General features: G+C 43.9%; 1 protein-coding gene across 1 annotated transcript in view; it reads left to right on the top strand.

Annotated features, from left to right (window-relative positions):
* Nucleotides 1-21,843, top strand: part of RORC (RAR related orphan receptor C) — a 201,341-nt gene that overhangs the window by 164,463 nt on the left and 15,035 nt on the right. The window contains exons 5-9 of the mRNA XM_085637933.1: nucleotides 5,524-5,645; nucleotides 6,149-6,281; nucleotides 6,369-6,476; nucleotides 13,727-13,837; nucleotides 16,912-17,021. Coding sequence (XP_085494059.1) covers nucleotides 5,524-5,645; nucleotides 6,149-6,281; nucleotides 6,369-6,476; nucleotides 13,727-13,837; nucleotides 16,912-17,021 — 584 coding nt within the window. The remainder of the gene's footprint in view (nucleotides 1-5,523; nucleotides 5,646-6,148; nucleotides 6,282-6,368; nucleotides 6,477-13,726; nucleotides 13,838-16,911; nucleotides 17,022-21,843) is intronic.

The following is a 21,843-nucleotide window of genomic DNA, read 5'->3' as shown; positions in this document are numbered from 1 at the left end:
TCGACAGACCCCCTCCTTGATGGACTGGAACCTGCGACCCCGCCCACCCCCCAGCGCCTTGAGACCCTTACGGGTGAGTAGTCGCGCTTAACAAACACCTGATTGATTGATTGATTGACACCTGACACCTGTGGGGGGGGGTGAAGCTCCCCCGCCCAAGTGAAGAAACAGCCGCTGCAGCTACTAATATAAACAATATTCTAAGATCAACAATACCAGCCCCATTTGTGACCAAAGAAGGCATGGGTAGTTTGCGACACCAATGAGTTAAACCAGACATAAGTCCCGGTCATTTAGTATTCAGTACCCCTTCAGTCACAGGACATCACTGACAAGCTCCTCTTCTCTGGCACCCTCCCTACAGAAGGCATGCAGAAGGACAATTCACAAGGATCTGTCCGAGAACAGTGGTTACGCACAATCTGAAAGGCAGCCCGGGAGACATGGTGTGCAGCAGGGAAGAGTGGTATACCTCCGGTAAGGGAATCATGAACTGAGGCAGTGGCTATCAGTGAGCCAAACCTGGGAGTCTCAATTGGCAGCAGTGGGATCATTTCCTGCTGGCACTCGTCCACCCACGCTTGGGTCCTGGGACACCCATGCTGTAAGTGGAGGGAGAGAGAGCTCAGCAGCAGAAGAAGAGGGGCAGCCAGAGACAGTATCTCCTATCGAAGTGCAGACTTGGCCAAGGTGTAATTTCACGTTATAAATCAGGAACATCTGTGGTAGCCATACCTGGTCCTGTCCATTTCTGAGACACCAGGTGTGTCCTAGAGACCGTGAAGGCTAAGGCGAGTGTGTTACGGACAGTACTTAGAAGAAATAGTTTTCAGAGGATCTGCTAAGGGGCTCTGGTGAGCAAAGGATAACCTAAATGACAAGTGATAGAGGGGCTGCAGTTAGATGGTTGGTAAGTCATGACATTGATGCTAACATGTGTTAGTTTGAATGAAAAAGGCAGCACATCACAGGGTGGATGTGTCCCCCTGGGCTCTAATGTTGGCCTCCGGATGGAGGTCTCTATCCAACTTTAAGTAGATTTTGTCAATTCTTCAAAAATAAAATAATCGGGAAACGTGTTTCTTCTTGAAGAAAGTTTATTCACTTTTCTTTGAAGATTCAATTCTTTTGTTGTCTTGCATGTCTCATTTGTATTTTATTCCAAGGCATTTCGGGTTAGCACAACCCTTCATCAGGGACAAATTTGTAATGCAACAAAACTATGAAAAAATGATAGTAACTGTCATGAATCAATTATTAATAATGTGGCATGCTCTCAAGCATGGTGGTTGCAGCTTTTTATCCATAAACGAAATCGTTAGTTAGGTGATTTAGTGCATTGACCGGCACGTTGCCCCAGGAGCACATATAAAATTCACAGCATATTTAGTTTCTCACAACAACCTAAAGTTGTAGCGCGTGCTACCTACTTTTTGTCAACATGTGTTAGTTCCCATTCAGTCTCAGCAGAATGGTGTGAACAGCTTCCCAGCCTTTTTAAAACAAAGATTTTAAGTGTTCAAGCCAGCCTTTCAGTGGGTTTAAGAGCAGATGAAGACTCGTGGATAAAACAGCAAGCCAGTATGATTCCCCCTTCTAAGGCAAAGTTAAGTACCTTAGAGCTCATTTCTCTGGATTGTTCTCTGCGGGCTTTGAGGGCCTTTACATCTGGCTCTCCTGCAGATCCATGTCCCCCTAAATTACTTGCATCGGGGGCGGACAATATCAATCCTGTGGCCAATTTGATTTTAAATACATCAATAAGGATGGCCACAGTTCCCAGTGTGTGGAAGCAGGCAAAGATTCTTCTGCTGATAAAAAAAAAGCCTGCAGAAGATCCAGCAATTCCTGATAACTATAGGCCGACCTACCTACTACCTGCCCTATCTAAAATTTTAAAGCAACATTTGAATAAACAGCTTTCCAGCTTTTTCGAATCAATCAATTTGCTTCACCCTAGCCAGTCAGGCTTTAGAGCCTAATATAGTACAGAGACGGCACTGGAGGAAGCATCATAATATATTAGTGGAACTCTGGATGCCGGGGGAGTGGCTGTATTGGTCATACTCGACCAATTGGCAATATTTAATACATTCCCCCACTCGATACTGCTGGACTGTCTTCAGGCCTTTGGAGTAACAGTGCAGGCCTTAGAATGGATAAAGTCAAATTTATCTAAGAGGAGCCAACAAGTCTGGAATCCTCCATGCTCTGCCAACCCATGTGATGTACTGGTGGAAGTCCCTCAGGGCTCTGCCCTGAGCCCTGCCCTTTTTAATTTATATCTTACCCCTCTGGCTCAGCTAGCAGAAGCTCTTGGAGCTACAGTGATCTCTTATGCGGATGATACACAACTGTTTTTCTCCTGGAATAAGGGAGTTGAGTTTAAGGGTGGACAGATTAAAACTTGCCTGACTGCTGTGTTTTATTGGTTAGCAACTGCTCAACTCAAATGCAGTGAAGAGAAAACAGAAATTCTCTTATTTGGAAAGATTAGGTTTCTGACCTTTTGGTCAGATGATGCTTCTCCAGGACCCCATAAAGATTCAGTGAAAAATCTGGGTATTTTATTTGATGACAGGCTGTCCTTTAGGCGTCAAGTAAAAGTGTTGGTAGGCACTTGTTTTGGGATTTCACTACATTTGCGTACATTCTATTGGCTGGCCATCAGAGAAAGTCAAATTTAAGGCTCTTGTATTAGCCCACGAAGCCTTATATCATTAGAGCCCCTCTTACCTTCGAGCCAGATTTGGCATTCATAACCCCACAAGACAGCTGCGATCCGCCAATAAACTGTTGGCAGAGATCCCCGGGATTCAGCGTGTAAGAGCAGGAGGAAAGTCTCTAGCGTACCTGGGTTCGACAGACTAGAATCAGCTGTCTCTGGAGCTGAGGCCTATGAGTGATGTGGCACTGTTGACGAAGAAAATTAAAACATGACTTTTTTTGCAAGCCTAAGCCTCCTTCGTATTCCGATCTTGCAGCTTCCCGCCGGGACACTCTTCGGAGTAGGTGTGCGCATTAAAAATTGCTATCATCATCACCAACAACTGAATACCCTCAAATAAAATGGCAATTGTGTCATGACATTGACATAGCGGCCATCATAGATAAGAATGTAAGAGAAGCTAGTCTACTTTGTTACCCATCATACCTAAGCAATTTGTAATGGCTCAGATGTAAAGAAATGCAAAATACTCTAGCCCAGTCCAAAAGTAGATGGACACCCAAATATGCCAATGGCTGACGAAAGTTAAACTAAGGAAGACAATGGCTGAAGGGGCGGCCCTAAAGCCCAATCGCTCTCTATATTTTCATTTTTCAGTACTGATGCCATGAACTCTGGTAAACAGCCAATTGTGCGTAGATAGGGCCTGAAAAATGTGCTAGTGTCTGTTTTCTGATCAATAGCAAAAGGGTTGATAATGGAAAATTGGTCAAATACCAATTCAAATATTAGAGCACCTCAGTTTTAAAAACATATCTATCAAAATAATCAACATTTCATTAAAAGGTAAGAGGAGCATCCTGGAAGTTGACCAGACACAATTTAGCACAAATAATACCTTTCACGGATAAATCAAATTATACCTTTGAGGTGACTCTTACAATACGTCCTTTACTTGCAATTTACAATTATAAAATGTACTCTAAGATGTTCTTTCTATGTTATACAGCATTGGATTCAAATTTGCCCACAGGAAAACAAACCTGAAGTGATGACAATGATAAATTGCGCAAAAAGGCGGACCTACAACTTCTTTACGGAGTTCACTTAACAAAGGAGCAAAATAAAATTGACTTTGAAGTGCGTATCTGTCCTATGAAAAAAATAGAAGTCTGTATTCACCTCTCTAAAAATATTATCATAAGAGCACGAGACATTAAAAAGAGCTCTTCTCAGAATTTAAAATGCCTCAATCTCAAATGTTGTTTTCAGAAGCAGATATGCCCCTAATGCGTGGACTTGCTTTGCTCAAATGTGTCTCTGGTCATGTGAGAGTGCTCTAAATATTATTTGCAATAGTTTGTTTTTTACTTTTTTGTTTAAATCTGCTGGCGAGTTAAACGTTCAGGTTGGCCCAAATTAAATGAATCCTTCCACGAGCCATATTAGGCATGGTCATTGTTTGCGCCCAGGGCACCTTTTAAAAGGTGCGGCGGTTGCAAACAATAACTACGTGCACCATTATGGTGAATACGCTGCCCCAAGGGCAGCCGCGAACTCGCGCTTCCCCCAGGTCAGCGCATTCCTGTGAAAACAGTGACTGGCTGTTTGCAGCCGCTCCGTGTTTTCACAGTGCAGGCGGCAACCCGCCTGCACTTTTAAAGGGGATTAGAGTTCCCTTTGCTGGCGGGTGCAGTCAGTGAGAGGCGAACTGTGAGTGTGCCCCCTGAGATTTCCTTTGCCTCAACGACTACGTCTGTAATACGGCATGGGCGCAGAGGCAAAGGAATTCCCTCATTTGCATAGGGCATGCCCTTATGTAAATGAGGGACAGCCCCCTGATGATAGCGCTGGTGCTTTAAGTGTGCCAGCAATATCGGTATTACTGAAGGGGACGCACAAGCGTCTGTACCCCCTTCTGTAATACCAAAGTGCCCCGGGGCTCTCAAAACGGGCGCAAATGTCGTTGCAACCCCGGGGCACTTATTGTAATACGGCCCCAGGCTAACTTGTCTCAATGAAGTTGTTGGACTGTTCCAGACAGATACCCATGGACCTACGGGAACCACCTAATTTAATCTTTTACACACGCTAGACCGAACTTCTCAAGCATGGAAGAAGACGAAGAAAAATTGGGTAACCTAGCAGTCACTTGAAGATTCCATTTTCTGCCCTCTAGAGTTTAAATATATATATTTGCACACCCACACGCCTCTTTTTTTACAGTAACGTTTTAAGCGCAGCTCTATTGCGCACTGTTTTGGGCATAGCTTCTATAATGGTTATGGAGTGATTGCTAGTATCCATAATCAGTGTGATCAGCCTCTTCTATCACTAGGATACGTTTTCTTACCATCAATTACTAGCTACTTTATTCAGTTAAATAAAAACTACAAAAGTACATCACATGCATAAAACAAAGATAAAAAGTACCTTTCATCATAAATACATATCTTGAATATGTAAATACTATAAACAGATTCAGTTTAAAAAAGGCCTTTACCTAATTTCAGCTGCTCAAACGTTTTTCCCTACTTCTTAGAGCACCCACCAAAAAGCTTGCCACAGTAAAACAAATATTGGGGGACTGTAGCATTTGAAGGTGTGTCAGGGCTGATTTTACCTGCCAAAATCCCTTGCCTCTAAGCAACGGTAAAATATAGCAATGTCTTAGGGTCTGGTAATGATCACAGAAAAATGTAAAGTGCACTGTATCTTGGACGAGCAAGTTATCACATGAGCATGGCCCATGGTCTTCCACTTTTTCCTACTAAGGATTTAGGAGTGTTTTTCAGATTGTTCATGATGTACGTGGCAAGGAAGTCAAATTGTCACCATTTTTCACCCTGTCTCAGAACATCTGACACAAAACGTCCTGCATGCCCACAGAGAGACATGTCAGTTTCGATTGGAAGACTTGCAGCTACTGAGGTGGGAGATGTTTACCCGCAATGAAGTTCACAGCTACCAAAAGAAGGTAAGACATCATGCGAGAAAACATAAAACAAACATATGCAACAGCAATTGTTTTGACTATTGGATATTTAAAATTTGTTTGTTCGCCTCGGTGTTAAGACGAAAACTATATCACTTGACCAGAAGTTGTAAAACTACTTGCAATAACTTTCGTAATTACAATTGCATGAGGCTCAACTAGCTCATTTGAGAAGTAGAGACATGTTAGTCCACACTTAATTGTAAATCTCTACCTGGAAATGGAGAATAGCAAACAAAAGTGCAGTATTACACTAATGTGTGCTAGTAAATTTACATGTGCATATTTTGCTTTGGGAATCAAGCTCTCTGTATATGCACGTAGTTACATAAGATTGCTAACAGTTAGATGTTTTGGTGGGCATCCATTTAATAGTGTATGCAAAAGACAAAAAACAAGCAAAGAGGATTCTCGTGGGCCTTAGTTGTTGTCCCACAGAGGCCAGAGGTATGAACCATTAAGCATCATGTTATCTGTTTTTGTAGTCCATGGAGGAGATGTGGGAGCGATGCGCCTGGCGGATCACTGATGCTATCCAGTACATTGTGGAGTTTGCCAAAAAGATGGATGGCTTCATGCAACTCTCCCAGAATGATCAGATTGTGCTACTGAAAGCGGGTAAGGTATACGGGAACAGAAACATCTGTGTCACCTGTCATTTCATATTGATGGTGTTTGAGTTCTCTTATATTTTCCACGTTTCAGGAGCCATGGAAGTGCTTCTGGTGAGAATGTGTAGAGCCTTCAACTACCAGAACAACACTGTCTTCTTTGAGGGGAAATATGCTGGGCCAGAACTCTTCAAATCACTGGGTAAGGCGATTCTACCATAGATATTAGTTTGTTACCTTGCAAATAAACAGGCTAATCTCAACTCCATGCTCAGGAAAGTGCTGGAACCTTGGATAGTGGTGGTTTTTATTGCGGTGCTGGGAAATCGCACAACATGCTTTCCCTTACAACTTAAAGCACTCGTCATTTGAAGTAGAAAAAGATAGGTAAATGGGAAGTAGTGGTGGTCAATAGTGGGTTGAAATCTTTTAGCCTGGGAAACAAGGGTTCTAAGCCCTGCCTCAGGCTCCCTATATAGTGTAATTCTGATCAAAATATATCCCTATCCGCCATTCCAGCATCTGCCAAAAACTTCGATGTGCACATAAATAGAATTTATATTGTTAAAATGTCATAATGTCTGTAATGTGCCCTTGTGAAAGGTATAGTACCAGAATATCAAGTTTTTACACTTGTAAACAAAAGCAATTTGAGTGATTAAGCCAAACACCCTTGTGCAAACATTTTGTTACTCAAGCTTATATATTTTCCTGGTAGCTGACACAATACCAGAATAGTTACTGCCATTTTCCTTCACTATGCAGTTCTGAATGGATCACCTTAAACTTTGAAATGATTCATACTGGCCCACTACCTTTGGTGCCATTGTTCTCCCTTGCAGTCTATCTTTTACATCCTACTGCCACACAAGGGCTGATAGCACCAGCTGGGATTTGAACCTGTGACCGTTAGGTCAAGCACAGACTCCTGGCACAGATGCTTTAGCCCATTCAGCCACAAGACCCAGCACAGTGATCTTGATGCAGTCTCTCTACTATGCAATATCCCTATTTTCCTTTGATCCAACATACATTATTTTTTTTTAACTCCGCATAAAGTATATAGATTCTGAGGATTAGTTTAGGCTAAAACTCAGGAATACAACAGTCCTGGTGTTCCCCACCATGCAGACCCTTTGCTTTTCTTTATGCCAGGCGTGGCCCGTGCAGGCAGAAGCAGTGGGGCGGAGGGGCTTGGTGGGGGGATTCGACATACGATGACGAGGGAAACTTAAATTAAAAAAAAGTAAACCACGGTTTTCTATTTTGATTTTGTCTTTCATGGCTTTTTGTGATTTGCCTTACATTTTTGGTACAATTCTCCAGCATCTATCTCCCATTCTAATAGTAGTTTCTCAGTCATTATTTTGATGTTGAATGTAACATTTCTTACCCCTTATGAAACCATGTCAATTATTATATTGAGTGTGCTTGATAAAGAGTAGAACAGAATCACTTATATCTAGCTTTCTTTTAAAAAATGTATAGAAAAACAAAATATAATTCTGATTGAAAAGCAGCAATAATTTGGAGAATGCATAATGAAATAGTGGCTGCTCTTTAAGGTAACAAACGCTCCTTCATCAACAATTCCCTGTACCAACTAAGGGGCATATTAGCAAGGGCTGGCGATATAATTATCGCCGCTTTAGCGTCCGTTTTTGGGCGAAAAGCGGCGATAATTATATCGCAATATCATCAAGGACACGCTAGCACGTGTTTCCGTGATGTATAGCCAGTTTTTTCACAGCCTCGCATCGCTAATGTGATGCAAAGAAGGCGGGGCTGTGAAAACAACACATGTTAATATCGTGAAGGCAGCTTCGCGATATTAACAAGGAGGTGCAGCGATAAAATATATCGCGCTACTTCAGCCTTAACTCAGGAATTTAACGTCTGTTAAATTCCTGACTAAGGCATACTTTTAATGGGAGATGGATTATGCTGATAGGACCACAGGGTCCTATCAGCAATGTTATCGCTGTTTTCAATGGTACATCGCTGGAAAACCAGCGATGTTCCATTGAAAACACCGCTATCACTGAAATATTATCGCTATAGCGCTATGCGTTGTAAATATAGCGTTATCATGGCGATAATATTCAGCGATAGCCGGCGATAATATTTCTATCGCTAAGTACGGCCAACGATAATTATCGCTGGCCGTTGATAATATGCCCCTAAGTAAGGAAATGTTACTTACCTGTAACCCTAGTTCTCTTCCGTGGGGTCCTCACCAATAGTCATAAGTACTGAATAGGCCCGCCCACGAGCGGGGACCCCAGAGCACTTATAAAAGACATGTATGTATATATACATCAATCTAAAAAAAATTACACTCTCAAAAATTACAGCCTATAAACAGGCTAAGAAGTCCAAATTTTATTTTCATTTTTAAAAAGAAAATCATTAACTTTCGTATAAGTCACCACAGCGTATGGGTGAAAATATCAGTCCTTTCACAAGCTTTCTTTCAAAGGAAAAGAAATGAAGGACAGAATTAGTTGCAAAATACATTCAGCTAATGCAACTGGCACTGTGCCTTTAAGAACCTCACAGTACCCTCAGTAACTCATCATGCCCCACAGGTGAGAGTTAAGTCAGGCCATTTTTACAGGACAATATAGGAACCTGGGTAAAATTTCATGAGTATTGTAGTATTTCTTGTCCAGGGAGGCAGTAGGGTTGCTTATGACTTTGATGAGGATCCCCCTGAAAGAGAACGAGGATTACGGGTAAGCAACCTTTGTTTTCTCTTCCAGGGGATCCTTATCCATAGTCTTAAGCACTGCATAGAATAGCAAGCCCATCTCTTTGAGAGTGAATACGAAATAGAGATATCCAATAATTACCCAAAAACATTCCTCAAGGATGCCTGCCCTACTCGAGTATCTTCCCTGGAGTCTGAATCTAGACAATAATGTCTAGTGAAAGTATAGACAGACCTCCAGGTCGCACCTTTTTAAATATCTGCAATGTGGACATTCCTAAGAAGGGATATAGTTGCAGGTTACGGAAAACAAGTGGGCAAATACATTGTTTGATTAATGTGGAAATCAGAGACTACTTTATGAAGAAAACTATGATGAGTTCTCACTACAACAATATTTTTGTGAAAAACTGTATATGGTTTATTTGCACACAGGCCTTGGATTTTGTATATTATGCGCACTGAAGTAATTGTGGCTAAGAAAGCTGTTTTCCATGTAAGGTGTTGTAGAGAGGACTTGTGAATAGGTTCAAAAGGAGGCCCAATTTATTTAGACAGAATAATGTTAAGCGTCCATTGCTAGAGGGAGTTCTAACTGGAGGGAAAACTTTCTTAATACTCTCTAAGGAATCCTTGACAACAGGAATTACAAAAATTAAGCTTGTGGGAGGGGTTTCTATAGGTGGGTATGGCTGCATGGTGTACTTTAAGTGTGGAGTACTGTAAATTAGACTTTGCTAGGCGAAGCAGGTAGGGTAATAACACTTCGACATGACAATTAAATGGATCAGAATTGTTTTGAATGCACCACATACAAAATCTCTTCCATTTTAAAGCATAGGATTTTCGTGTGGAAGGGCACTTGAACTCTCTCAAAATGTCCGTGCAGTCTTGTGGTAGCTTTAGACTGGCATGTTACAAGAATTGATGAGCCAAGAAGTCAATCACCGCGATGGAAGATTGGGATGGAGAATCTCACCTCCCAACTTGTAAAGGAGATCCTGGTTGCAGAACAACCATTGACGAGGCAGTTCCGGCTCTATTAGTATCATTCTGGTTTTGGATTTGTACAGCTTAATCATAAATTCCAGAATAAGAGGGGTTAGTGGAAAAGCATAGAAAAATGGCCTTGACCAGTCAATCAGCAAAGCATTCCCCTTTGACCCGGTTGGTAAATATGGAATCCCAGTCTTGGCATTATTTGCTCTCTGCGTCTACAAACAGGTCTATTTGGGGATAGCCCCATTCTTGGAAAATTGACTCTAGTACTCAGTTGTTTAGAACCCAGTCGTGATTGTCTTGAATAATACCACTGAGGGAATCCGCTTCTGTGTTTTGAACACCTGGAACGTGTACTGTTCTAATTGCAAGATCCCATTGATCCAGGTAAGGGTGATTTTTGTCAGATTGAAGGATGATGAGATTGTAACAGAGGGGGACATTTCAGTCGGATAGATGACTGTCTCTCCTCTGAAGGATACACTTTTTCAACTTTGGTATCCAGAATAGCACCCAGATAGTGTATCTTTTGGTTTGGCTGTATTATTGATTTGTTTACATTGACTTGGAGACCTAGTCATGAGAACGTGTCCATAAATATCTGGAAATGCTTTACAATTGTTTCTGAGGATGGACTCTTTATTAACCAGTCATCTAGATAGGGATAGACAAATACATTTTGCTTTCTTAGATCTATTGCTACGACAGCCATGCATTTAAAAAACGTTCTAGGTGCCAGCTTTAGCCAACATGGAATAGCTGTGAATTGAAGATGTTTGGAGCCTACCATGAACAATACACGTTTTTGACGTTTCTGTACTGTCGCTATATGGAAAGAGGGATCTTGTAGGTCTATAATAGCAAACATCCAGTCTCCTTCTTGTAGCTGGGGGTTTCTGTTTTTTTATAACTTTGTTAAGAGTTCTCAAGTCTAATATGGGTCTGAATTCTTGTTTGGGTCCTTTCTCCTGAACCCGAAAGTACCATGAGTAAACTCCCAATCCTTTTTTATAGTGTTGAACCTCCACCACTGCATTGTTTCACATCAATTGGTTGAACTCTTTCGGCATCAGATCTGTCTGATAGTCAATTAGTTTGGTTGGTGGTACTGAAGAAGGAGGGGATCTTAAATGTAGAGAATATCCATTTTGCACAATATTCAAAACCAATTTCTCTTCGGTTATTTTGCGTCTCTCTTAGACATATTTGCTTATACTTCCTCCAACTTGAGTAGGTGATAAAGGAAGAGTAAATCGTTGTTTTGCTGGAGGTTTTCATGTAGAAGCAGTTTGTGGCTGGTGAAAACCTCCTTGCCCGCTAGAAGATTTCCTCTGGTGGTACGGTTGCCCTGGTTGCTGCTGCTGTTGGTGCAACCTTTGAGAGGTTTGAACCCTCTGAGGGAAGTAATGCCTGTCATATAGCTTGTGTCATTTTCTGAACACTTTTCTTTTATCCAGGCCAACTGCTTTTAAAATGTCTATTCCCGACTTCATTCGTGACATTTTGTCATCTGCACATGGGTCGAATAATGTTGAGCCTGAAAATGGTAAATTAGCAATCCTCTGTTGCGCTTCAGGTTTTACGCCGATCATTCTCAACCAAGATTTGCATCTTGTGTTGATGCCATGGCAGTACCCAGGCGCTGCCAAGTTAGACAAATCTGCTGCTGCCACAATGATTTGATTTGAGACTAGCATTCTTTCATGAAGGAACTCTTGTCTATCTATATGTAAAGAGTCCTACGGGGAACACTCATATCTTCTCAAGAGAGCTGTCGCAATTGCCCCCTTCATAATTGTTGCAAATGCTCCGCACATTTTTCTGCCCAAGGAGTCCATCCATTTGCTCTTTGTTTGGTGGGGCAGTAGAAGTAGGAGCAACTTTATGTGATTTGTTTTTTAGCAGCAGCTACAATCACTTAATCTGGCCTAGGATTTTGCCTTAAAATAAAGGGATCTTGATCCAGTGGTCGGTACGTCTTTAGACGTCAAGAAGGAAGATACCTAATCAATTCAGGCATCAAGAATACCTGCATTTGAGGCTCTAAAAGACCTGGGACCAAAGGCAATTGAGGTATAGAAGAGGTTTTTTGGTGTAAAGTTGCAAAGATGCATGAAGTTGAAGTAGTCGTGGCGGGCATCGTGATGTTCAGTTTCACTGCCCTCTCACTAATACATCATTAAAAGTGGAGAGGTCGTCTACAGGAGAGACTCCAGCTACAGGAGTCTCCGTCAGTGTTGGAGAGTAATCTCTTACAGAAAATCGTGAGGCGCTTAAAGATGAATAACCCCAATGGTGAGACTGAGATGTTGGCGATCTACCTGATTGTCTTTATTGAGAAGAGGCAGATCTTTCAGTAGATAGTCTTTTAGATCTAGTTGTAGATCTAGAGTGAGTTTAATGCCTCCTCCTCTGTGATCCCTCTCTCTCCTTTGATCTGCCTCTAGGGGAGTCCTTGGAGCGAGTTGAAGGCATTCTGGTGGTACACTGACCATTACTATGACTTCTTCAGGAATCAACAGTCTTCTCCTGTTGCTTTTCTTGCTGTTTCTTTTGTAGTCCATACAGTCTGATTTTTTCCTCCCTCTCTCTCTCTCAATGTTCTTCTGGGGAGTTTATTTTACCGTGTATGCGTGAATTAGGACAGTGATCTTCTGGAAGGCAATGGATACAGACCTTGTGGATCTGTTTGACATCTTCTTCCCACAGGATGGGCACTTCACAAAAATTGAAGGCATTCTGCCCGAAAAATCACCTCTTTTAGACCGAAAAATAGATGTTTAATTACTCTACTCCTAAAAGGGTGTCAAGTAAAAACCTGAAAACAAGTTGTAATAAATCTTTTCTCTGAAAATTTGACACAAAAGACAGAACCCAGTGCCCCAGGATCCGGATTCCGGGCGCCAGGAAAAATGAACGGACCTAACTGCCACCTGTGGGGCATAGCGGGACAAGGTGGGTTCACAAGACAGGCTGCCCATTCTAAACCAAATACCCCTTTCTCGCTATGTAAAATAATAATACTAATAAAGTAATTTATAAAGCGCCTAGCTACTCCTTGAAAGGAGTTTCCCAGCGCTAAAGGTCAGAAGCAACTGAAACGAAGCAGACACAGGGACAACCTTTCTAAAAAGCCAAGTCTTGAGATTGTTCGGAAACAAAGATTCTGATGGGAAATTTTAATATAATCCATCTGAAGGACTTACAGTCGTTTATTTCATAGATATCAAACAAAAAGAAAAGACACCTAAAAGCTAAACCACAGAATAACCCAAAATAGGAAAGAAAACAGTTTACGGAAAAAAGCACAAGGTCCGCCCAATGATCTCTGGTTAGGATGCTCTTTGGGCTAAAATGCACCAGAGGAACCGGGCATTTGCGGGACATTATGAGGACCAGACATAGGGTTAGTGGTCGTAAAGGTTAGTATTTAATTCCTATTTAGGGTATTGATGAATGAAATTAACTCTTCTCAGTGTTTTATCTTCTAAACATATTTAAACAACAATTATCATGTTTCAAAGTGTCGCGGGGTGCCTTTGAGGCCACAGGAATAGCATTATTGCTTGGAATAATAATGTAGTAACTGTTTTTATGTCAAAATAAAACAACATAACATCATTATTGATTTTAAAATTCCTGATTATCATGTCGTTGTTTCATAAAAGATAAAATGGCGTCATGCCTTTTTAATTGGTGCAATAAGTCAATCCTGACCCATTTGATGTATTTTCTTTATGCAGGGTGTGGTGATCTAATCAACGCCTTCTTCACCTTCTCGCAAAACATGTGCACACTGGGACTGATGGAGCCGGAACTCGCCCTCTTCTCTGCATTGGTGCTTGTTGACTCTAGTAAGAATGGCTGCATAAACATGGTGGTTTGCAATCGAAAGTGGTCCAGTGAAGGCTAATGGAGGGAAAAAATAGTTATCTATGGGAGCTGCCAATAAAAACAATCTGTCATCATCTCAGGACATTATTTATACATCTGAAGATGGGTACCTGGGCAACCCCTTCAACGGTGAAGATGGTAAAGACGGGGGCAGATTTACAAAAAAGTGACGCATCTGTAGAGATGCGTCACTTTCCCTGTGACACCCTCAGAAACACTTGCACCACCATGGATGCGCGCGCACCATGGCGCAAGGATTGACAGATGCATCAGAAATTGTGATGCATCAGTTGGGGCAAAAATCATGCATTGCTGGAGTCGGGTCGCAAGCACGACCCAACTCCAGCGATGCATTTTGAGGCCTATTCCCACTACACTGTGTCACTCCTTACGCCTGCTTCAAGCAGGTGTAAGGTTTTGACGCGGTAGCGTCCTAGAAGTGACGCAGTGAAATCTTGCAGATTTCACTGCGTCACTTTTATAAGGCTTTCCTGCGTGGGAACACCCAACCTGCATACATTATACCTGACACAGGTATAACGTGACGCAGAGCTTTACAACGTGACGCATCTCCCTAGATGTGTCATGTTGTAAATTGGCCGCATTTTTTACACTGCTGCTGCATCACAAAAGTGATGCAACGGTGGCGCAAAAGTGACGCAAGGGGCTTGTAAGTCTGCCCAGGCTATTTTATTTTGCGTTGTTATAAAGCACAGTTAACCACATGGTATCAGTGTGCTGTACATTTGGACAAAAAAGATTTAGCAACATCGGGACAAGTGATGACCTCCTGAAGTAGAGAAAGAGGAAAGAAATCCAAGGGTGTTGAGGTGGAACAGAATTCGGAGAAGTAAGAGGAAAGGCTGGAAAACTTGATCGGGAGACAAAAAGGTACTGCATGAGATCATTAAAGAAAGAGGAGAGAGCGAAGATTGTAAAGTAAAAAGAGCTGTAAGGAGATGAAAGGCATCACAGTGCAACAGGCAGCATAAGACTGAAAGGAAACCTGTTGCTATATGAAGTTGAGCCAAAGAAGTCAGAGATAATTTCTGCTGCATGTGTCAACTGCCAGACTTTTATCTATATTATTTAGTAGCACAGACACTACGCATATTTTTGGTATCATCCGAACGTACGACTACAATACCTGAAGCCTGAATGGTCGCAGGCTCATCCCCACCCTCTCTCTGTCATTCTCCCTCTTGCCCTCACGAGATCGCCAACCGAGATACAAACATTACATACCACATGCTGGGCCTGGGAAAAACTTAGCCAATACATGAAGGCGGACCGCCTTCATTCCCCCACACTTGCTGCTACCAAACAATCCATGGCTGCCTCCGACCACTGAAACACTGACAAAACACACACTATATCGATGTGGGCGCCACACTATGGGAGGCCTGGCGCTCAATCTCTGACATGGTCAAATGACGAGTTCTCGTTGGACATATTCCTCTTACATAGGACACAAGCCTTCATAGTCACCACACTACAATCCTCAATAGCGGAGCCAAGGGAGTTCTCCCCACTATCCACAGTTATTATATCGCCCGACAGCACTCATCTTGTTTCCCGCTTATATCATTAAGCCCAGAAGCTCCGTCCAGAAGTGTGAGGACGGACCCAAGCGCCATGGGTGAGGAATCTGGGCTGCCCCATGTCGGACAAGATGTGGGCATACTGCAGCGAACAGACTCGCTATATATCGAATAATTGCAGACACAAACTTCTCCAGTTCAAGTACTTACACAAAGCCTATGTCACCCCATAACTCCTTGCCAGAATGGACCCTTCCAGGTCCCATAATTGCAGTATGCTGTACGCCCGACCTTGGACGGTCTTGGCGTACTGGGAGGCAGTATTCCGACATCTAACACTAATGATTGAGGCTGAGCTGACCACCCTCCCCACTACTTGCGCTGTTGGGGTATGTCCAACCTTTGGGGGCTTGCATTCAACGCTTTACTGCCATTGCCTTATTACTGGCTAAAAGACAAATCTCTGTGCATTGGAGCTGCTCTACAACACCAGCAGTCAAAGCCTGGATGAAGGGTCTAATGTACTGCAACACCACTAGTGATGTAAATGCGACCCTGCTGCCTCTCTCCTCCAGTCCCCAAAACATCTGGCAACCACTCCGCGCCTATCTATTACTCCACTCTGAGCTGACTGACTGATGCTGACCTTTTCAGGCCTGATATGAACACAGAGGCTGGGGGCGGGTTAGGATTGCAGGGAATGCCATGGAAGGATATGGTGGAACTAGTGCCCACGCTGTCATGACATCTCAGACGCACCCTCCCCCGACCCTAGTTTTGATCATTTGACTATTGCGCTTGCCAGTTCAAAAAACTGCCATTCAGTGTTTTGACCTGCTAAGGGCCTCAGGCACCATTATACCTGTGATAGATTATATACTTACCAGCCAAATATAATGAATTTGTCATCCCCTTTTTTTCATTTTCTTTTTTTTGTGTACACCTGCATTGTTATTTTTGTTGTGTTTTAAATTTCATGCCACTGTCTGCTGCTACTTAGGCTATATGCCTTTCACTGTATATAAAAGCACTTTAAAAAAGAAGTCTGTTTGTTGAGGAGTAAGGGACAAGGTAATGTTGGTGCCTGAAGGCAAAGCAATATAAAAATCTTGCAGGATGAAAATGTTTCAGGAAGTTCTGCTTCATGTACCTTCTCAACGCCCCCCACCACCCTATTCTATCGTTCTTTTGTGTCTTCACTCTCTCAGATGCAGATTTCTTTTGTTTTTGATCTACTCTTCCTCTTTGTGTTTAATCTTTATCTACCCACAGTTGACCCCCTCAATTCTTCTCATAATATAGTGCCTGCCTACTCCTTATTTTGTTCCCAAATGTCCTTGTGTGTCTGCATTACTCCTTCACTTTTCATGCATATGTTTTTATTCTCACATTTTCAGTCTCATGCTAACAGTTCTTTCCAATGATACTCTTTTTCCTACTTTTCATGTGCTGTCTGCTTTTCTCATTTGTATTCTCTTTTGCATCTCAACCAGGTCGACCATGGCTGCAAGAAAAGGATAAGGTTGAACGGTTGCAGATAAACTTGGAATTAGCCTTGAAGCATCTAATGAGGAAGAGCCATAGAGAAGAGATATTAGTGAAGGTCAGTAAGTCTACAGAACATTTTTATCCAAATAAAAGGTTGCACCAAAGCACTGATATGCCGTACAAAAGTGACTTATAACCATACTCCAATATCTGATTTGAAGAAAAAAGCTAGCTAAAAGTTTAGAATATGATCAAAATAGAAACTACTCCAAAAACAATACAGCCACATTGGGGATTTTGGCCACTGCAGCAACCAAGATTTACTCAATCTTGTGAAGCTCCGGGCAGTTGTGGCCCACATCTACTCAGAATCTCCACCATCATTGCTTCTATTCCCTCCCTCGCTGCTTGATGACACCCCGAGCAACAGCAATATGCCGACTGCAGGATTTTCCATGCCTGGAGCTCCTTTTGAGTAGGTCTGCGGAGCTGGGCATGGCCTTGGACGCCCCAAGGCAACAGGGACTGTGGGTGACCTGAGGCAGACACTACCCAGTGTCGCTGGTGCCCGGTGCTGTCCTCGCATGTTAGTTGCATACCAGAGAAGCATGCTGGAGTTGGGACTAGAACCTGCCCGTCTGACCTGCCACTGCCCATTGCTTCCACTTACCGCTTGGCGACGGGGGACAGTTGCTACGGCCTCCTGGCTCCAGGACCCCCTGCTTCGTAGCCATGTTGGCTGGTGAGTGGGATACCGTGCCGGGATTGTTGTTGTCTCCCGCTGCCAGGCAGCCTTGATCTACCTGCCTCATCCGTGCAGAGTGCAGCCCGCTGGTGCTCACCACACGGCACTCAGTGCTGCAACATTGGACCGGTTCCCTAGGCCAGCACTGTACAACATGCTACTTTTCAGGTGTCAATCACTTTGGCCTCCTGTCACAGCCTCATGGTGACAGAAGGATTCCTGAGTGGTGCACCCCCGCCCCTCCCCTTACTTCTAGTGCCCATGTGGGAAGTGCCACTCCCCTTGCTGCCCACTGCGGGGTCCTAATCTCCCTTAGGCCTCTCGTTCATTGGCATTACTAGCTGAGGCCCTGTTGCCCTGACTTCTAGGCCCTAGATTGCCTGGCATGTTATTCAGGAGAGGGACCCGACCCCATGCTGCTGAGGAATCTGCTTCTCTTCTACATTACTGCCTGCTTCCCCCCCTCTGAGTGGCAGCCTGCATCTTTCTTGAGCTACGGTGCTCCTTTTCAGCTGCCAAGCAATGTCAGAACTGGGCACCAAACCGCCTGTTGCACTATGTTCTTCAACTGATGCCCACATCATCCCAGCTTTCCTGTTTGCTGTACTTTCTTTGCCAGTGCACCTATTGGGTGCGGCCCCTGGAAAACCTGAAAAGGCAGAGAGAGACCTTCCTGTCACTATCCTATCCATCATGTCCTTTATACAACGCCTTGTGCCCCAGCCAGCATGGTACTCTATCCTGTCCCTTCTTGCAATGGGCCACTCCGACCCCAAACAAGGCAAACTGCTCTTTGAGCAAACCAAACCAGCAACACGCCAGGGCTCCCACTCAGACTCAGACAAACCTACACATCGTGACCTCCAGCGCTGATGCAATCAGTGGCACGGCCGCCATCATGGCAGAACTTAGGGCTGGGTTTCATTCCATAGATGTCCGCTTTGACACACTCACAAATTGCATCAATCATACGGGGAGCGCTTGGACCAACAGAATGCCAGAATCAACAGCGTGGAAGAGTGCCTTTTGGGGTTGCAGGATGGCACCACATTGAAACGTCTTGAATAACTGGAACGTATACTGAAGTCAATGGTCAACAAAAGTGAGGACATGGAGGCGAGGTCCTGCAGGAACAATATCGACATCTGTGGCAGAGCAGAAACTACGAATGTGGGATGCCCTGATGCATTTGTTGAGCAACAACTTACGGAAATGTTTGATCGCAATAACGTTTTTTCCACCTTTGCAGGAGAGCACACTCATTACTCCAGTATTGGAGCTTTCATAGATTCACATGCCTGAATCATTCCCCGTCGTCGAGACGGGAGTCTCCGGTACATAAAAAAGCATTGCTTAGTAGTATAGCAAACTGAAAAGAGGCCTAGGCCCATTTCCCTTTTGCAACCCATAACCTTCGTTATGTAAAAAAGGACCAAACTTGTCTCTGAACCAATCAGAGCCTCTCACCCTCTAGAACACTCCTGAGAGAACCTCTTGCCCCTCAGATTTTCTACCGCACGTTGTGCTAGGCGGCAGCATCGACAACCGTAGTTTTGTCGGCGGTTTCGACCGCGATCTCGTCAACAGGCTCATCGACGAGAGAAAAAACCCCAGTAAAACAGGACTTTTCCAGTAAGAGGAGAATTACCCCAGAACTTACCTCTCCAAGTATAGTGACACCTCTAGTACCATCTCACCTGTTAGAGGAGTAAGAGTCGCAGGAGGATGATGATGGCCCTTTTGGCTACGCCAGTAGCCCGTCGCAATTGCATGTAAAGAGCTAAGAGGATGACTGGGAAGACGAATATGAGAGGTTTCAGGATCGCCCCCAGCAACACTATCGCATGGAGTACCAGGAAGAGATGGTGAGCGTTCCGTCTTCATTGCTAACGGATCTGCAGTTTATGTTAGATGATTATAAAAGGAGGCATCCTATACCTCATACTTCTCAAAAGATACCAGTGACTACATCTCAGCCAGCTCTATTCCAAGTACGCCAGTGCGATGGCAAGAGGTTTTACTGGAGTCCTTGCCTATATCACCATTACCAAGGTCTCAACAAGATCCAGTGACCTCTGATGATGAACAGGAAGAGGGAGAGATAACAGACCCTAGTAAAGAGTGGGACGATTATCTCATTCCGTCGCCTTCTTCTCCTTCACCGAAACCCGTTGATTCTCCTCCGTAGCACATCGGGGGGTTCCATAATTTAATGGAGAGAGCTACAAAGAGATTTGCGCTCACCATGTCATCTGACAAAACGGAATGTTTCTTGTACGATTTCAAGGAGCCATATCGCAAGGCAGTTCGATCTCTCCCAATTGTCAGTCATATATGGGAAGAGGGTCTCAAGGTCATGGAGACACCAGCAACGGTTACTTCAGTACTCGCCAGACTGGACAAGAAATATAAAGCGCCCTCTGATGCTCCAGCTTGTCTACTAGGCCACCCTAAGCCGGACTCAGTTATAACCCAGGCGGTTCAGCAGCAATCAAGGAATCCATCGGCTCCGATTATGACACCTCCCGACAGAGAGGGTAGGCGCTTGGACAATGCGGGGAAGAGATTTTCTTCCATGTCTGCCCTTCTAGTTAAGGCGGAGAATGCCCTGGCCATTCTGGGCAGGTATGATAGACAAATGTGGTGAGACCTCTCGCCTTACATAGACAGCATTCCAAAAGCTGATAGACAGGAGGCCAGAAAGACCCTCCAAGAAGGAGAAAGGACTTCGGCTGAAGTCATAGATTGCGCAATGGACATTGCGACCACGGCCTTCAGATCTTTTGGAGGAGCGGCAGTCTTACGCCGGCAAAGGATGGCTGAGAGCAACAGCGTTTAGGCCTGAAGTCCAGAATAAAATCTTGGACCATCCCTTCAATGGAGAAGATTTGTTCGGAAAACACATTGACGGGGCTCTGCAGAGTATCAAAAAAAGTTACCGACACCGCAAACTCACTGGAAATGCTGCAATATAGGAAGGTTCCTTTTCGAGGCTCTAGAGGTAGGGGCCAATCTTCCTATAGAGGAGGTTGCCAACAAGGCAGATACACTTCTTACTCCACCTCATCTCAGCCCTACCGTCAGCAGTATACACAACGACAAACAGGAGGTTACACAAAATCTACTCATAGAGGTCGAGGAGGTCGTCAGGGGAAGGACAACACCCGACGACAATGACAACTTTCTGACTCCAGCTACACCTATTCCTCTTACATCACATGTTCCCCTGGGTGGAAAAATTTCCTATCATCTTCAGAATTGGCAGCAAATAACTACGGACCAATGGGTCCTCAACATAATACAATTCGGACACACTCTAGAACTTCTGCAAACGCCCCCTTGTACACCGCCGAAACATCAAGAGGTCAAACACTTGCATCAGATGCATCAGGAGATTCTTACAATGCTCCAAGAAAAACGTTCTCCAATGGCGTCCTATTTTGGACCTCAGGTCCCTAAACACCTATCTCAAGAAACAATCTTTCAGAATGGTTTCACTTCAAGATATTCTGCTGCTCGAGATCATATGACCAAATTGGACCTACAGGATGCGTACTTTCACATCCCCATCCATCCTTCCCACAGGCAGTACCTTCGGTTCATGGTGGTCGGAGAACATTACCAATTCAAGGTACAGCCTTTCGGCCTGAAGTCAGCCCCGAGAATTTTTACAAAAAGCCTGGCCCCAGTGGCAGCTGTTTTAAGGAAACAGAAACACCAAGTATTTCCTTACCTCGACGACTGGTTGGTCAAAGCGCCATCAGCAGCATCGGCCCGGTCGTCAACAACGGCTTGCGTAGAACTGTTTGCCAGGTTAGGTCTGACTTTAAACAAAGAAAAATCATCTCTTCAGCCGACACGAAACATCACCTTCTTGGGAGCGATACTAGACACAGAGGTAAACAAAGCGTTCCCCTCCAAGGAAAGACAGCTGGGAATAATATCTCTATCCCAGGGTTTTATAAGAAGAAAGTGTCTTTCAGTACGCAAGTACAAATCATTGCTGGGAACGATATCATCTTGCATTCCCCTCGTACCTTTCTGCAGGCTAAGGATGCATCCGTTGCAAGAGCAACTGGATCTACTATGGCATCAGCTGGAAGGATCCTTCGACGATATAGTCAGGGTAACGCCAACCATGATCCACGCGGGAACATGGTGGACCCAAAAGCAGAACATCTCGCAGGGTCTT

The sequence above is a fragment of the Triturus cristatus genome, chromosome 12 (genome assembly GCF_964204655.1).
Source record: "Triturus cristatus chromosome 12, aTriCri1.1, whole genome shotgun sequence".
Classification (NCBI taxonomy): domain Eukaryota; kingdom Metazoa; phylum Chordata; class Amphibia; order Caudata; family Salamandridae; genus Triturus; species Triturus cristatus.
This window is presented reverse-complemented; position numbering and strand designations above follow the sequence as displayed.